The following is an 18,366-nucleotide window of genomic DNA, read 5'->3' on the forward strand; positions in this document are numbered from 1 at the left end:
CATCCTCTCATATATACAGACATATTTATTCAACATAGGTTGGTTCATCTTCTCCTTGTCATTCAAAGCAAGCTTTTCTGCTGCCTCAGCATCCCCGTGAACAGGTTATGCTAAGCAGTTTCACTTAAGAGTCAAGCAGCCCCTTACGTTTTATAGCCGAGGGTGCTAATTCCCCATGAAGAAATAATAGTCTTTAAATGGTTGGATTTTTTTTTAAAAAAATCTTTTTTTGTTTAAAGTACTTACATACCACTCCTCAACCCCAGTGGCTTACAATCAGTTAAACAAGATGTCCCCTGCCCACCGGTGCACAATCTAGGTCTTAGGCACACAACACACAAGGAAAAACAAATGAGGCGGGAAGGGGGGGGGAAGCAAGTCTTTCCCCCTCTCATCTCCCTCAGTATGGCCTGCTAGAATGGGTGCTAGTGGTGACAGTTGAGGGAGGAGGAACCTTCAGGAGGGATAGTACATCTTCAAACATTGTATGGGTTGTTTGTTATAATAATGATGAATTATTGTATATTGATAGGCATATATGTTGATAGGCATTCTTGTTTTTGTATTGCAGTTCTTGTGTTGTGAGCTGCTTTGGACACAATGTGTGGAAAAGTGACATATAAATTAAAGTGGTGGCGGCGGCAATGATGAATTAAGCCAACATGTTGGGTGCATCTGTTGTTCTGTGCCCCTCAGGGCAGGGAGACCCTGTGCAGTATTGATCCAGCTTTCTCTGCTCCAGGCTGGGGTGCCAAGCTGGAGGGAGAGTAAGGTTGCACCAGGACTCCCCGATGTAGTCAGCACTATAGCTTACAGGTGCAGAGGAATCCCAGAAGCAAAGAGGTTCTACCTTTGCTAAGCGGAGTAGATTACTTGGCTAGATAGGCAAAGAGTTTGACGTGGTATAAGTCAGGTTCCTAGCTCTGGTTTTCCCATGAAGGACAATTATTTATTTGTATACTGGATTAAATGTGCATGGTGCTTTACAAAGTGTGGGAGAATATATAGCAGGCTCAAGCTGCTTACAGTCAAGAATTCTATACTTGGGGAGACTACAAAGGAAAGAGGGAATGGAGGCAGGATTGACAAGGGAAGAATAATCTTAGGCAAGCTCCAGATGTTTGGGACTACAACTCCCATATTGACATACTCAGGGGCAGTGGAGGCTGATGGCTCCAATGTCAATGGGGCAGTGAACCCGCTCCAGGTTTCAGTGAGAACTCTAAAGGAGCTATCCAAGGTGCTTCAGCTCAAAGTTCTGGTTGGTTCTGATTGAAACCTGGAGCGGATTCACTACCCCACTGACATCGGAGCCACCAGCCCCCACTTAGGGAATCCCTCAGGTATGCATAAGTATATGTGTATTTTAAAGAAATGGCTTAAAAGATTCCCCTCTCTTCCTACTAATGCACACGTCCACACACTCAGCCCGACAGCATCTTGTATGTCCCCAAGTTGTATGGAAGGTTGAAGTGACAATTGGGGGTGGGGGGATAAGCAAACTGGATGTTGGGAGTAGAGAAGAGATTGGCTTGCTGAAGCCCCCATAGTAACTTAAAGCAAGCATCCGGGAGAAGGAAGAACTAGGGTTGAGGGGATTTGTGTGCCATGGCATTAAAAGAATTATCCCCTCCCTGCACTATACCTGGATGTTTCGGGAGGAAGGAAAAGAAAAAGGACCCTTTTCCCTTTCCCACTTGCCAAGCCCCCCTGCACTGGTATATAGTTATAAAAAGCTCAGGTTTGGGGGCTACCAATCCAACCTGAGTCTTCTAGTGTTATACTGCACAGCAGGGGAAGGGCAGAATTGGAGGTGAGGTTCTGCCTGACCTCCTGAACCTCCCTGCAGCCTGAGTAGCATGCTACAAGGCTCCTGTTCCAGGCTTGCTGGATCCTGAAACAGGAGCACTCCTTTTGTGGGGTCAGGATATATTACTGTGTTTTGTTGAAAGTCCCACTTGCTTTAACCAATGCTAACCCCTCTTTCTCCACCACTTGATGCATGACATACTTTATGGATGGTCCCTATGTACAAGTCTCTACTTATATTTTCAGCCTTCCATCTGTGTGCTGTTGCTACTTTCACCGTGCTTCAACCAAGATATTCCTGTGCACCAGTTATGGAATATTCTGGCCTCAGGCAGAGATGGTTATTCCTCATATGGCTCACCAGATGCACAAGTTTACCTTAAATGGCCCTCCCCCCACCCACGCCAATCAAAATGGCACACAACTTCTGGCCATAGTTGTTGTTGTTCAGTTGTTGAGTCGTGTCCGACTCTTCGTGACCCCATGGACCATAGCATGCCAGGCCTTCCTGTCCTGCGCTCTCTCCCGGAGCATGCTCAAGTCCATATTCATTGCATCGGGGATGCTATCCAGCCATCTCATCCTCTGCCATCCCCTTCTCCTTTTGCCTTCAATCTTTCCCAGCATCAGGGTCTTTTCCAGAGAGTTTTCTCTTCGCATTAAGTGGCCAAAATATTTGAGCTTCAGCTTCAGTATCTGTCCTTCCAATGAGCAGTCAGGGTTGATTTCCTTTAGGATTGACTGATTTGACCTCCTTGCAGTCCAGGCCCCTTCTTTAAGGGCCTGTCTTGAGAGAACTCGTGTGTGTGTGTGGATGTGGACACATTAATATTCAGGAAAGTAGGTGATGTCATCCTTGCTATTTCTGTTGCTGCTGTCTTTAGCCATAACCTAAAGCGAAAACCATTCTGTATTTTTTTATTCGCATTCTATTAAGGCAGTCCGCTCAGCAGGCACGGTTTCTTCTTCGAAAGCTTTGAAATAATAGTAATAGCTGATGCTTGTGAAAATGCACGCTCATAAATCATGACTTGTGGCCGTACCTCAGCACTGGACAATAAGCTTAGTGTAGTTCATTCAATCTGTTTCAGTTGAGACTGTCTCTTGTACACACATTTGCAGAAGGCTCTCGAGTCTGTGCATGTGTATTTCCCCCTCTCCCATCTTGAATAAAATTGGTCATAATCAGTGTTTAGAAATTACCTGTAGGTTTCATAGCTTTGTCACTGCACAGTATTGGTAACTAGCCTTTCATTCCGATAGCAGCTAGTCAGGGAGAGCTCCCACATACATGTGTGTGCACGCACGCACACAAGTACCCCTGCGGCGGGAGCACCAATGAACATATGAAGCTGCCTTACACTGAATCAGACTAGTGGTCCATCTTGCCAAGGATGATTTACTCAAATCAGAAAGGCCTCAGGAAGGTGGTCTTGCTCAGCTACCCTAAATTGAACCTTGAACCTTCTGCACAGAAAGCCCATGGTCTTCCAGAGCTATGGCTGCTCTCCATGACATTGCCCTCAGTGAGGGAGGCTGTGGATGGGTTTAGCCTCCAATGCAAAAGTTATCTCCAGGTATAGTGTTTTGCCTTCCTTGCCATTCACTTTTCTAGGAGAAAATAAATCTTTGGGGTAGGTTCTAGTCCTGCTTCTGGGGCCCCCAGTGGTTGCCTAACCCCAGATTCCTCAAAAGGGCTCCAGATCACTGCCAAGATGTAGTGTCAGTAACAGCTTCTGCCAGAGTTTACTCCTTGTGTGCCTGAGAAGATGAGGGTGTCTAGAACAGGGATGGGGAACATGTGACCCTCCAGATGTTGTCGGACTGAAAATCCTATCATCCCTCACTACTGGATATGCTGGCAGGGCTGAAGGGAATTGCAGTCCAACAACATCAGGGTCACACGTTCCCCACCCATGGTCTAGAAGAACTCAGAAAACCTCTGTTGCTATTCATGTGGGAGAAAGTTAACACAGCCCTATCCCTGTGTCTTGAAAGAGCTGGCCAAACTGCATAGTAAGGGGAGGCCTTTGCTATTCTCTCTGAGAAGCAAGGAGTTAAAGAGACCTTTGCCTGCTTCAATTCATGCTTGGCTTCGGAGGCAATCAGTGGCTGGAACAACTGTTGGTGTCTCCTTGTTGTTGTTCAGTCGTTTAGTCGTGTCCGACTCTTCGTGACCCCATGGACCATAGCACGCCAGGCCTTCCTGTCCTGCGCTCTCTCCCGGAGTGTGCTCAAGTTCATATTCATTGCATCGGGGATGCTATCTAGCCATCTCATCCTCTGCTGTCCCCATCTCCTTTTGCCTTCAGTATTTCCCAGCATCAGGGTCTTTTCCAGAGAGTTTTCTCTTCGCATTAGGTGGCCAAAATATTGGAGCTTCAGCTTCAGTATCTGTCCTTCCAATGAGCAGTCGGGGTTGATTTCCTTTAGGATTGATTGATTTGACCTCCTTGCAGTCCAGGGGACTCGTAAGAGTCTTCTCCAGCACCACAGTTCGAAAGCATCAATTCTTCGGTGCTCAGCCTTCCTTATAGTCCAGCTCTCACAGCCATACATTACTACTGGGAAAACCATAGTTTTGATTAGACGGACCTTTGTTGGCAAGGTGATGTCTCTGCTTCTGACTATGCTGTCTAGGTTTGCCATAGCTTTCCTCCCAAGGAGCAAGCGTCTTTTAATTTCATGGCTACAGTCACCGTCTGCGGTGATCTTGGAGCCCAAGAAAGTAAAATCTGTCACTGCTTCCATTTCTTCCCCTTCTATATGCCAGGAAGTGATAGGGACAGATGCCATGATCTTAGTTTTTTTAATGTTGAGTTTCAAACCAGCTTTTGCACTGTCCTCTTTCACCCTCAACAACAGGCTCTTGAGATCCTCTTCGCTTTCTGCCATTAGGGTGGTATCGTCTGCATATCGGAGGTTGCTGATAATTCTCCCAGCAATCTTAATTCTGACCTCTGATTCATCCAACCCGGCATTTCTCATGATGTACTCTGCATATAAGTTAAATAAGCAGGGTGACAATATGAAGCCTTGTCGTACTCCTTTCCCAATTTGGAACCACTCGGTTGTTCCATGTCTGGTTCTTACTGTTGCTTCTTGACCCTTGTACTGGTTTCTCAGGAGACAGGTAAGGTGGTCTGGTACTCCCATCACTTTAAGAATTTGCCACAGTTTGTTGTGATCCACACAATCAAAGGCTTTAGCGTAGTCAATAAAGCAGAAATAGACATTTTTCTGGAATGCTCTTGCTTTCGCCATGATGCAGCGAATGTTGGCGATTTGATCTCTAGTTCCTCTGCCTCTTCGAAACCCAGCTTGTACTTCCGGTAGTTCTCGGTTCGCATACTGCTGAAGCCTAGCTTGTAGGATTTTGAGCATCACCTTGCTGGCATGTGAAATGAGCGCAATTGTGCGGTAGTTTGAACACTCTTTGGCGTTGCCCTTCTTTGGAATTGGAATGTAAACTGATCTTTAACAGTCTTGCAGCCATTGTTGAGTGTTCCAGATTTGTTGGCATATTGAATGCAGCACTTTAACCGCATCATCTTTTAGGATTTTAAACAGCTCAGCTGGAATACTGTCATCTCCGCTAGCTTTGTTGTTACTAATGCTTCCTAAGGCCCACTTGACTTCACTCTCGAGGATATCCGGCTCAAGTTCAGTGACCGCACTATCATGGCTATCAGGGACATTCAGATCTTTCCTGTATAGTTCTTCTGTGTTTTCTTTCCACCTCTTCTTAATCTCATCTGCTTCTGTTAGGTCCCTGCCTTCTTTGTCCTTTATCATGCCCGTCTTTGCACAAAACGTTCCCTTGAGCTCTCCCATTTTCTTGAAGAGATCTCTAGTCTTTCCCATTCTGTTGTTTTCCTCGATTTCTTTGCATTGTTCATTTAAGAAGGCCTTCTTGTCTCTCCTTGCTATTCTCTGGAACTCTGCATTCATTTGGATATATCTTCCCCTTTCTCCCTTGCTTTTCGCTTCCCTTCTTTCTTCAGCTACTTGTAAAGCCTCATCAGACAGCCACTTGGCTTTCTTGCATTTCTTTTTCTTTGGGATGGATTGAGTTGCTACCTCCTGAACAATGTTACGGACCTCCGTCCATAGTTCCTCAGGCACTCTGTCTATCAGGTCTAATCCCTGAAATCTATTGCTCACCTCCACTGTATATTCATCAGGAATATGATTTAGGTCATACCTGAATGGTTTAGTGGTTTTCCCTACGTTCTTCAATTTAAGCCGAAATTTTGCAACAAGAAGCTCATGATCTGAACCACAGTCAGCTCCAGGTCTTGTTTTTACTGACTGTATAGAGCTTCTCCATCTTTGGCTGCAAAGGACATAATCAATCTGATTTCGATATTGACCATCTGGTGATGTCCATGTGTAGAGTCGTCTCTTGTGCTGTTGGAAAAGAGTGTTTGCTATGATCAGCGTGTTCTCTTGGCAAAACTCTATTAGCTTTTGTCCTGCTTCATTTTGTACACCAAGGCCATGCCTGCCTGTTATCCCGGTGATTTCTTGACTTCCTACTTTAGCATTCCAATCCCCTATGATGAAGAGGACATCTTTGTTTGGTGTTAGTTCTAGAAGGTGTTGTAGGTCTTCATAGAACCGATCAACCTCAGCTTCTTCAGCCTCAGTGGTTGGGGCATAGACTTGAATTACTGTGATGTTGAATGGTTTGCCTTGGATTCGTACTGAGATCATTCTATCATTTTTAAGATTGTATACCCCAGTACTGCTTTTCCCACCCTTTTGTTGACTATGAGTGCTACTCCATTTCTTCTAAGGGATTCTTGCCCACAATAGTAGATATGATGGTCACCTGAATTAAATTCGCCCATGCCTGTCCATTTTAGTTCACTGATTCCCAAGATGTCGATGTTCAGTCTTGCCATCTCATGTTTGACCACCTCCAGCTTACTTTGATTCATTGATCTGACATTCCAGGTTCCTAAACAATATTGTTTTTTACAGCATCGGATTTTCTTTTCACCACCAGACACATCCACAGCTGAGTGTCCTTTCAGCTTTGGCCCAGCCGCTTCTCTCTTTCTGGCGCTACTTGGAAATTCCCTCTGCTCTTCCCCAGTAGTATATCGGACACCTTCCGACCTGAGGGGCTCATCTTCCGGCGTCATCTCTTTTAGCCTTGTGATACTTTCCATGGGGTTTTCTTGGCAAGAATACTGGAGTGGGTTGCCATTTCCTTCTCCAGTGGACCACATTTTGTCAGAACTCTCCACCATGACCTGTCCGTCTTGGGTGGCCCTGCACGGCATAGCTTAGCACTGAGTTACGCAAGCCCCTTCGCCACAACAAGGCAGTGATCCACGAAGGGGTGGTGTCTCTTTAGCCCTTCCTCAAATTCAAAATATAGGTGAAGATGATCAGTTGCCTTCTAGCATCCAGCATTTAACTATCTCTCTGCCATACATTGTCTGACAGTCTTACAGCCTCATGAAATCCAGGGGTTGCACTAATAATGACTCCAGTTACTATTTTTCTGTTTTGATCACCCATCCCTAAACTTGGCTTTCGATGGTCTGGTTTGCAGGTAATGCTAAGCCATGGTTTGGTTTATTGAAATCTGGCCTGTTGTGTCCAACCCCAACAAACCACAGTTTGTTAACCAGTTGCATACCACAAACAGAAGCCATGGTTTGCTGCTGTTTTGGGAAGTCTGGCTTATTTAAACCATGGATTGTGGTGTCTGAACCCAGAACACTATGTGTGAACCAGGCCAATCTGTGTGTACACTGCATCCCTCTGACTAAAAAGGCATAGACTGGACAATGCCTTCAGTAGCAGATGTTCATGACATGTTGTAGAATCACAGAATAATAGGGTGGGAAGGGGCCTATAAGACCATTGAGTCCAACCCTCTGCTCAATGCAGGAATGCAAGTCAATATATAGGACATCTTCCTGTTAAAAACTTCAGCTTCAATGTTCTTCTAGCTGAACAGTTTTCTTAAAAAAAAAAAAGCCTACCTCTGTTCCATTTCCTAGGTGAAAAGACTGCAGAATCGCCCTTTCCCTCTGGACCCGCTTTGCTATTGCCAGCCCACAGGGGAATGTAATTAGTGTAACACAGCTGATGCCCTCGTCTCCAAACATGGTGTCTCCTTCAGGCAGTCTTCCCCAACCTGGTGCCCTGCAGAGGTGTTGGACTACAACTCCCATAATCCTGCTAGCTAGCTGGGAATTATGGGAGTTGTAGTTCATCATCTCCGCAGGGACCCAGGGTGGGGAAGCCTGCCTGAGGGACACACCCCAGGAAGTGACAACGCTTGAAAGACCTTGGAATGCTAGCAGTCATTGCAAAGCTCAGACAACACTTCTAGTCTGTGTTGCACTCTGACTTTAATGTGTTTGCCATAGAATAGTTCTGTGGTTGGTTTGTGTCTCTCTGTATGGGTTTTTTTGCACAGCTCTTGCATCTGGTGTTAGCTTTGAAAACTTACTGTGACAAATTGGAGAGGATGAGAGCGGCAGGGGTGAAAGGAGTGGCTAAGATTGCTAATCACTTTTCTAATAAAGTTACAAGTATTTAATAAATACTTTAAAAGTTGCTGAAGAAAGAAACCCAGAATTAAAACACTGAAGTCTACTCTGTGCCTGAAGTATTCCCCCCATCCCAAAAGAGAAGGTTGCTCACAGTATCTGTGCATGATTAACTGCTCCGGCCTGCCTTCCTTCCAGTCGTTATCCCATCTCTGCATGAGGCTAGACCTGATCATTCATCGCTTACGCCTGCTGTAGAGATGCAGCATAACTCCCTAGCTCTCAGTGGAGGTTGCGTTTTGTATCTCTGTGCGAGTCACTACTCTCAGCTTGATCCCTTCCTATCAGGAGGCAAGTTCAGGATAATGACAGAGACACTCTGAGTAGACTCCCCTGAAAGCAAGCAATTCTTGCTCTTGGACACTGTAAAACTATTGTGGTGGACTAACGGTAAGTTCCCTCAGCTGTCAAAGGTCTGGGTTATACTAGTCTGATTCCTTTCAAACAGAAAATGCCTTGCTTAAGCAGAGTCAGACCATTGGCCCATCTAGTCCAGATGCCTTCCAGATGTTTTGGCCAGCAACTCCCTTAACCCTTGGCCATGCTGGCTGTGGCTGATGGGAGCTGTAGTCCAAAACATCTGGAGGGCGCCATGTTGCCTGATCTAATCCAATATTGTCTGCCCTGACTGGCAGTGGTTCTCCTCAGCCTGTTTTTCCCCAGCCTTGCTATGTGAGACCTTTTTTAAACTGGAGATGCCAGTTAACTCTTGCATGCAAAAGAGGTTTCACACACATTGAACTACAGACCTTGCTGTCCCTGTTGGACTCCTGTCCTGCTTGTGGGTTTCCCATGGGCAGCTGGTTGGCCACTATGTGAGCAAAGTGCTGGACTAGGTGGACCCTTAGTCTGATCCAGCAGGGCTCTTCAGATGTTCTTATGTACCTACTGACATCACGCAATAGTCTTTAGTTCAGCCTTCCCGTCTGGGTGCCCTCTAGATGTGTGGGGACAGCAACTCCTACATCTGGGAGAGCAACCACTTGGGGAAGGCTGTTTTAGTCCCTTCATAGGCAGGGACCGAACTTTCACCCTCACCGGCAACCTGGGCCTCACGTTTAATTTGACTTCCATGTATATACATCTTTCTCCTTTCACTGGGGTGACCAACACAAAGCGGGACAGGAAATTATTCACCTGTGGATTTGGTGTGGAGGAGGAGAAATCTGGACAAGCTTTGTTGTAGTGCCACCAGCACCCACAAGCACCTGTTTGTAGGCAGCAATTTGATCAGCACAGAGTGTGCACAGGTAGCGAGCTCTTCCAAAAGCCTCAATCATCCGGCGCCCATTTTTGGTCCAATGCTTTGCTCTTAGGGATGTTTATTTGGGGGCGGGGGGGGGGAGCCAAGCTGCCCTTCTCAGCACTGCTAAGCCCAATCTGTACATTTAGCAGAAACTAGTAGAACACAGAAGGGCATTTATGCCAGACTATTTGTCTGTCTAGCCCAGTCTTATTCTGGCAGTGGCTCTCCATGGTCTCAGGCAGGGAGAGTGTCTTTCCCCATCACCTGCTAACAGATTATTTTTTAAATGGAGATGCCAGCGATTGAACCTGGGTCTTTCTACATTCAAAGCAGAAGCTTTACCACTGGACTTTGGGCCTCCATAAGCTTTTATCACTTCAGTCTGTAGGGGTGTGGGCATGTTTTCACACTTCCCCCACAGGGGAGAAAACTCCCTGCATCTAGAAAGAGAGCATGACAAGAAGCATGTCTCCCTCCTCCCCTTAAATGCTAGGCTTCCACCTCCCACATACCCATGGCAAAGCATTCAAGCACTATATTTACCCACCTGTGTGCTACTAAAGTCCTGGAAGAGAATTGGTACTTGATTATGCTGCATGTATACACTCTCCCTTTAGAGCATGCACAAAGCATCATTTCAGGAAACCTCTTTCCCCTTTTATTCTTCACCCTCCTATCCCAGAACTCATATCACCTCTTGAATCAAATGAAGTGGGGAGGGGCGCGCGCATGCGCACACACACCACTTCGCCCCTTTTCTCAAAGGGGAAGCTGCTGCTTTTGTATTTGCTGTGTCACGACATTTTTAGCAGGTTCAGAGAAGTTGTGTGTGCAAACATGCTGGGTTGTATTCAATCTCTGTCTCACTTAATGCCCATTCATTTCACTGGGTCTACTCTAAGTACTCACATTGGCTAGAACCCACAGAATGTTATTCCCTTCCCAATATACAGGCACCCCACTCAAGGGATGCATTTGAATAAACTGACCTTACTTCACAGAATGTGAACACAGAAAGATGATCAAACTCATTGCAAATGTAAGAAATCTCTGTAATGTAGTACGTTTACCTCCATTTCTGTCCTATGCAGTTTTTAGGGCTGGGCATGGCTCGTGGCTTTAATAAAACCATAGCCCAATAAGCAACAGAATACCCAACTGAAAGGAATCTCTCTCTCTCTTACACACAACACGCATGCACACAGAACTTGCTCCCAGTGGAGGTCAGGTTGGCAATATGAGTCCAACCCTATTTGGTTTTAGATATGCAGTGAAAACTGTATTGTTTTGATAGGTCTTTGGCTTTTACAGTTGTTTTAGTCTGTTTTAAAGAATTCTGGTTTTATCCTGTTTTGATTTTTTTTTTATGTGACTGTTCATTAGTTGAGACTCTTGGTAGATAGAAAAACAATACATATATAATACACTGTTAGGAGATCATAGAATCATAGGGTTGGAAGGGGCCTACAAGACCATCAAGTCCAACCCCCTGCTCAGTGCAGGACGCCTGATTCCCAGGCGGTGCCCCATCCAAGTACAAACCAGGGCTGACCCTGCTTAGCTTCTGAGATCAGATGAGATCAGGCGCATCCAGCCCTTAGCTGAACAAGAGAAGGATATTTCCAGTGGTTAGCCTATTAAATGCGGAGGCTACAATCAAAGTTGCAATCATTCAAAGTATCATAGAAGAGTGGGTTTGGAAGGGGCCTATAAGGCCATTAAGTCCGACAAAGTAAGTTCTACTGGGGAAGGAAAAGGGACAAACTTCTGAGCAGAGCCCTGTAAGAGTGTGAGAATGAGTGTAGCATGGTGGCTAAAAGACTGAGCTATGAATCTAGAAGTCCCCAGTTCAAATCTTGCCTCTGCCATGAACTTGCTGTAGGTAGCCTTAGGCAAGCCATTCACTCTGAGCCTTCCCCCCCCGTGCAATAAGGGAGATAATAATTTTAATTATGACTTACCTTACAGGTTTGTTGTAAGGATTTCAACTGGATAGTGCACTGAATACTTGAAAGCATTCTACAAATGGTAGGTATTATCATATTATCCCTTGATGCAATAATGATCTTAAACCAGCCTCTAACCTCGCACCCTCAGATGTGTTGGCTGGGGGATGCTCGGAGATGCAGTCCAACACATCTGGAGGGTGCCAGCTTGGAGAAGGCTGTCTTGATCAGAATTTCAGTTTCTCAGCTCAATCCTATGAATGTTCACTCTGAAGTAAGGTGCAGTGATTTTAATGGGACTCGCTCCTAGGTCAGCCTGGGCATCCCCTGGAACCCAATGCTATTCTGGTTTTACCTGAGAGGAAGTAGGCCACAATCCCACATGGACACCCACCAGGGTAAGTCCCATCGACTTCAGTGCAACTTACCACTGAGTTAAACGTGTGCAGGATGTTTGCTCCAGAGGGCAAAACTAGAACCAGTGGGTAGAAATTGCGGGGAAATTTCAGCTAAACATTAGGAGAAACCTAACAGTGAGAACTGTTAGATAATGCAACAGGCTACCTCTGGAGGTGGTGGGTTCTCCTTCGCTGGAGGTATTTAAGCAGAGGCTGGATGCAGTTGCATTGAGCAGTAGGTTGCACTCCAAAATTATTTCCAACTTTGTGATTTTATGATGGCCCACTGTGGTCCTTATTCCCAATTAAGTGGGTGCAGGATTGTAGCCTTTCTCTGAAGTAAGGCCCACTGCTTCCAATGGTTCTGTCTTCCCAAGCCGAGAACTGTGGTCCCCTCTGGCTGATCCTATGCTGCTGCTTCACTTGAGGAATTTATACCCCGCCTTTCAACTTGCAGAATTAAAGTTCCATTCCAATCTCACAAAAGTGGTAGGTGGCCTTGTCGGTTCCATTAGGAGTGTGTGTGTGTGAATCCAAAAGCCATAGTATGACACGGGTGGGCAAGTGGTGGCTCTCCAAATGTTTTGGCCTACAACTCGCATCATTGGCTAGGGCCAATGAGAGCTGAAGGCCAAAACATCTGGAGAACCACTAGTTGCCCTGTTCGGACCAACCAACATGTAACAAAGCAGCGTGCAAGCTTTAGAAGTCCCCCAGCCTGATGAAGAGTCCTGGAGAACCCCAAAACTTTGCTGACTTCTTCGCGACGTTCCACTTGGTCCTAATCAAGGGCTTGCCATTCCAATTCCCGTCGCGCTTGCTTCTGAGTAAGCATGCTTATCCTACGCAAAGGATTAGGTTGCTTTAAAAAAAGGAATCGATAAGATAAAGAGAACTGCAAAACCATTCGTACTCTGGAAAGCAACGTTCGGTGGACGCGAGCCGTCGTCATCGATGGGTCTCGTTAAGCTGCTAGGCCGCTGTGCGTTCCGCGCGGGTTGCGCGCCCTTGCGCTCCCTCCTCCCTTTCCCGGCCCATCCGGGAGAGACAAGCGCTGCTTGCTCTACGGGAACAACGCCCTGGCCGGCCCAGGTTGGGCTGGGCTCCTCCTCCAGAAGGCACCGCACGACCGGATGTAGCAGACGCTGCCTTGCTCTCCCTGCCGGTCGCTGCGCACCCCAACGCGTAGAAGGAAGCCCCCCTTCCCTGCTTTCCCCCTGGTCTCCATCTAGCCACACGTATTAGGCTTGGGTCGCTGCGCGAACCTTGCTGGTCCGTCCTCTCCACGTGGCCCCAAAAGAGTCGCAGAAAGGAGGGTTAGGGAAAAAAGGGGGACCCCTCTGCATCATCATATCCCCGTGTCTTCAGGCTGGTCTTTCGTGGCGTCCTATTTCAAACCTCCCCAGGTTTCTGAACTCCCCCTACAAACTGTTCTTTCCTTGGCGCTCGTGCTTTTTTTCCAAGCGGCGCTCCATTTTACGCACAGTAAAGGGCGAAGGGTTAAGAAGAGTGGGGGGGGGGGGAGTCTTGCAAATTCAATCTAATTAATAGCTTGACCGGAGGAGGGGGAAGGAACTAGCTGAAGTGGGCAGGCGCTGTGCGCGCATGCTCTTCCGAGCGACTCCATGTGGAAGAAACGCATTTGGCAAAGGAGGGGGCGAGAGGGCGGCAGCGTTAGAGAGAGGGAAGGAGGAATCTAGCCGGCTGGTTTAAAATAGGAGCCTGCTTTTCCTCCCCCCACCCCACTTCTCTCCCCCCAGCCCCATTGTGGAAGGGGTGGTGAAAAAGGAAACCACTTAAAAGTGGACCTATCTGTTTGAATTGGAGCGCGCTAGCAGCTTGGTGAGTGCCCCTCTTTAAAAGTTATTTTTGAGGGGGTTGGGAAGGATGGGGGGGTAGTGGAAGTTGGGTTCTGTGCCGCCGCCTCCCCCCCCCCCGATATCCCTCTCATCTAGTTTCAGGCTCTTGAGGATTGGTGAATCGGGGGCCCTTTTCTCTCCAGCCTAAGTTAGATCTTTACTTACGAAGTGTGAGCCCCCCTCCCCCATCTCTTCGGCCGAGGGGGTGGCGGGGGGGAGGTTGAAATTGCTTCTTGGGCTTCCCGCAGTCGTTTTCCAAACCTCAACGGCTAGGGCAGGTCCTGGGTAGTTGGCAATGAAACGCTAATCCGTTCGTGTCTGTGCGTTTGTAAGCGTAGACGTCCGAAGAAAGTTGATTTTTCTGGTTTAATGGAGGATGAAAGGAGCAGAGAGAGAGGAAACAGGAGCTACGCTTTGGAGGTGGCTTCCTCCTCCTCGGTCCCTCCCTCCGCTTGACAATATTTTCATTTCCAAAAACTTTTTTTTCTTGTTCCAAAACCCAGACTTCCCACCGTGGCTTAGGGTCCAAATGCCGGCTGATAAGCACCTTGGGCGGGGGGCGAGGGGAAGAGAGCTTGTTTCGGACAGTTAAAGACTTTTTGTTTTCTTCCTTCCCTAGCCGTGGTTGTTTGCTTCCTCTTCCTTCTCCTCTTCCTCCTCCACCATCACACCCTCCCTCCCGGCTTGGAAAGAAGGAGACTCTTAGAGTTAAGATGGGGGTGGGGGGAGAACCCATTGCATTGCAATGCAATGCATGGTTTGAAAATGGTACCCCATTTGACGCGACTGTTTTTTGTGGGGGGGGGGCTGTTAAGTGGGGATATAATTTTAGGGCTTTTTCTTTCTGGGGGTTCCTATGGTTCCTAATGTTTTCCTGACTTTGGACAATGGGGATGCCACGTCCTTTCTAGAGGTGGCCATAGAGAGAAAAGTTGCTGGAGGTAGGGGTGTTTTTTTGGAGGGGTGTGTGAAAAAACCGTAAGGACATATCTCTCCTCCTGGCACTTAACCCTGCTGGCAGCCAGATAAATTTGGTGTCAGAATGAGAGTCCACTTCTCTTCCCTCCACCCCAAATCCTCCTGTTGCTTTCTCTTCAAAGGTTCTCCAAATGCAAAATGGACTGGTGCTTGGTGGGGGGGTGTTTAAGCTTCCCCCTGTAGCCTGGCCAGCCTTGCAGAAATTCTCCCCTAAACTTGCCACACCTCTTCCTGGATATGTGTCCCCTCCCTTCCTTCCAGGATTGGTTGTGTTGTTCCCCTCTTATCCCTCTGGCATTAAAAAAGAGAGATCCCATTGAAGTTGGTTTGCTATCAGTTTTCTCTTCCCACCCCCTTCCTGACCAGTTGCATAGTAATTACACCAGTCTGAAAGAGATTTGGGTTTCTGTTTATAGGGGAGTTGCCTCCTTTACCCCTGCCCCAGTACCTCCAAATCTTTCTCAAATATACACTTGCTACAATTCTTTAAAGGTTCAGAAAATCATGAACAGAGCAGAGAGAATGGTACCCCTCTCTCGCAACACTAGAACTCCATTGGGTCACCCAAGGAAATGGATTGGCAGTACATCTTCATACAGTGCATCATCAGTTTATGGAGTTTGCTGCCATACGATGTGTCAAGTTTCAAAGGCATTTTAGAAAAAGAATTAGACATATTTATGAGGAGTGGGGGTCTGTTGACAGTGATTAATTCTAACAGCTAAGTAAAATCTCTCTGTATAGGGACAGTATATTTCTGAGTGCCAAATGTTGGAGACAAATATGGTTGCCCTTTCATTCTGAGTGATTAAATACTCTGTTCTCTAGCATGGTACCTTCACAATTAGGTTCTTAAGTGCTTGTGGACACAAGCCTATGCATGTTTAGACAGAAAAATGTCCCCAAACTCCCAGCATTCCCCAGCTTGGCTGGCTGGGGAATGCTGGGACTTTTAGGACATTTTTCTGTCTAAACATGCATAGGATTGTGCCTTGATCGTCTTCCAAGCTTTGTATGGATCTACATAGATAGGTGCTGGTACATTAAACTGACTGGTGTTCTGTCTTTTTTTTTTTTAAACTACCAAATTCTTATCTATTGGAGGTGCGGAAACCTCAAACAGTCTCATACTTGCAGAAGGGGGACACACCCAAGGGTCAGTTCAGGCGATCAAAACTGGTCTTTGAAAAGATCCAGCAACACCTGCTGCTCATTTCCCCCCTGCTTCCTAGTACCTTCTGAGTTTATGTTAAATCAGCAGGTCTTTTGTAAGTGAAGGGATGAAATGTGAGGCAGAGTGAGTGGTATGTGGGCTTTGCTTGTCTGCAGTGCAGTTGTATGGCTCACCCCCCCCCCCAAGAGATGAGTGTATGTTATGTACAATTGAGAGGTAAGGAACCCATTGCCCTCCATATGTTACTGGACTACACCCATCATCAGCAACCATGCTGGCTGGAGCTGATAGGGAGTTCAAGTCCAGCAACATCTGGAAAACCACCTCTGCTATAAACTATAATATGCTAGTAACAAACAACAGGAGAGTGCTGTTGTCTTCATAAGCTACCCAGGCTGGCAGGTGTTGGGAGCAGGATACTGGGCTAAATGGAATTCTGGCCTGATCCAGCAATTCCTTCAGTATGGATGATACTTGCAATGTCAGATGGCTGCTTACTTTCATGTGTTGGTTAGATAAGTTCATTTGCTGATGGTTTTTAGCCATGCTAAATTTTAAAAGCAAACCTTGGTGTTCAGAAGCAGTAAGGATCGAAATAGATGGAAACTTTGGCCTGAGCCTGCAAAGGAATTTCTTCTGTTCTTGTATGTATAGCTCAGTTGACCATCCCCTTTTAGAACACAGCCCTGAACACATTTCTCTGGAAGTACATCCAGTGGATTTTGATGGAACTTTATGTTCAGGGGCCTAGGATTATAGCCTTAGAATTTGGAGTAAAAATCTAGGCTTAGAATGTTGGGTTAAAAGCATTGGTTTTACTTTCACTTCTGAGCTATGGACTTCCAGTAGCTCTTAAACTGTGATGGTGTATTTGGGTTTTAATTTAACCCTGAATTGGACCCTGAACTTAATGGTTCTTCTTGGCTACTGTGCAACGTCATTAAGCTTGCTACAGTTGGCGAGGGCAAGATAAAGCTCAGCCCAGGATCGAACACTGGTAAAGTTGGTAGGCCAGTGCTAGGGGTGAAAAAGGAAGATCAGCCCCCAACATTAGGGAGAGGTCACCCTAGTAGCAGGGAAGATGACTTAAGGTGGAGAAAAGTCTGGAATAACAGTTTAATAATTTCTACTCTCTCTTGGTCTTTCTGTGGGGGTGACAGTACTGGCTTCCCTTATGGCTTTGTTGTAAGGCTTGCTGAGATAATGCCTGTAAAGCCATCTGAATATTCTGAAAGCACTGGGAAGATGTCACATATTAATGAATATGTATTCCCATGCGTTGAGAGTTACTTTTCTGTTGGGGTAACCCCTCCTGGTAGTGTTGGGGTTGGTAGGACGAGATCAGCAATGCTTTGGAACTCTTATTAAGACCAGTTTCCTGCACCCCAGACTTCTGTCTCTCTTTGGTGCTGGTAGCGGGTCGCTGAAACTGGCATCTGCCCCTGGGACAGTTGCCACTTAACTTCAGGGAAGGCAAAGATGCCGGTGGGCATGTTGACTTTGCTGCATTTGGCAAGCCTCCCCCCATGTTCTGCATCTCAGGCTACTGGGTGTGGGGATGGGCAAGGAAAAAGAGGAGGATGTTGCGTAGTCATGCCACAGTGTTGCATCAGCAACTTGTGTGCGTGTTTTTGGCAAACATCCCAACCCTGGATAGCTCACCTAGTGCTTTTCCAACACTCACTATCTTAACATCTGGATCCTGAAGAAGTCATTTGGGAGTGAGCTGGCTTGATGGCTAGAGGTGCAGGGAAGGAAGTTTGTGTCTACCCGACACATTTGATTTTTGATGCTACTTTATCCCATTCGCTGGTCGGTGCAGCTCCACTCTTCTCCATGGCATTCTTGAGCACACCCAAAATATTCATTGCTAGTCTTTATTGGCCACTTTCCAGCAATGGCTCTTAGGGCAGCTTACGAATAAAAATATGGTAAAATCTACCCAAGACAAAGTGCATGGCAGTTTAAAAACGAAAGCCAGCATAAACACAAGGCATGAGCTAAAGGTAACGTTTTCTTTTTTAAAAAGGTTTTGCTCGATGCTGAAAATAAAGATGGTGCCAGGAGAACCTCTCTGGAGGGAAAGACAGGATACCACAAGAACTGGAGAAGCCCCTATCTCCGATTACGATCCACTTTACTTCAGAGGTGGGGGTGCGTGGAGCTTCTGGGACTGATCTCTATAACTGTGGAGATAACATGCAGGCGCAGGTGTTGCTTTACGTACCCAACCTGTTGCCTCGATAAGTGTTGGGACTGCAGGCCCCATCATTCCAAGCCAGCATGGCCAATGGCTGTGCTGGCTGGGGATGATGGGGCTTGCAGTCCTGACACTTCTGGAAGGCACCGGGTTGGAAAAGGCTAATTTGGGGCCTTATAGG

The 18,366-nt window shown here is 46.7% G+C and overlaps 1 protein-coding gene across 20 annotated transcripts in view; it reads left to right on the top strand.

Annotated features, from left to right (window-relative positions):
• GATAD2A (GATA zinc finger domain containing 2A) overlaps positions 1-18,366 on the top strand; it is a 105,671-nt gene that overhangs the window by 12,357 nt on the left and 74,948 nt on the right. For 5 of the 20 annotated variants that reach the window (XM_084825553.1, XM_084825555.1, XM_084825556.1 and 2 more), the window contains exons 1-2: positions 7,787-11,658; positions 18,015-18,133. The exons of 4 other annotated variants lie outside the window; for them this stretch is intronic. In XM_084825553.1, the coding sequence (XP_084681679.1) occupies positions 11,656-11,658; positions 18,015-18,133 (122 nt within the window). In that variant the 5' untranslated portion in view covers positions 7,787-11,655. Of the gene's footprint in view, positions 1-7,786; positions 11,659-13,502; positions 13,817-18,014; positions 18,134-18,366 lie in introns of those variants that run through there. 11 more of the 20 variants (XM_084825566.1, XM_084825560.1, XM_084825563.1 and 8 more) reach the window with 6 other exon arrangements.

The sequence above is a fragment of the Heloderma suspectum genome, chromosome Z (assembly GCF_057233095.1).
Source record: "Heloderma suspectum isolate Gila_16-S chromosome Z, 16-S_ref, whole genome shotgun sequence".
Lineage (NCBI taxonomy): Eukaryota > Metazoa > Chordata > Lepidosauria > Squamata > Helodermatidae > Heloderma > Heloderma suspectum.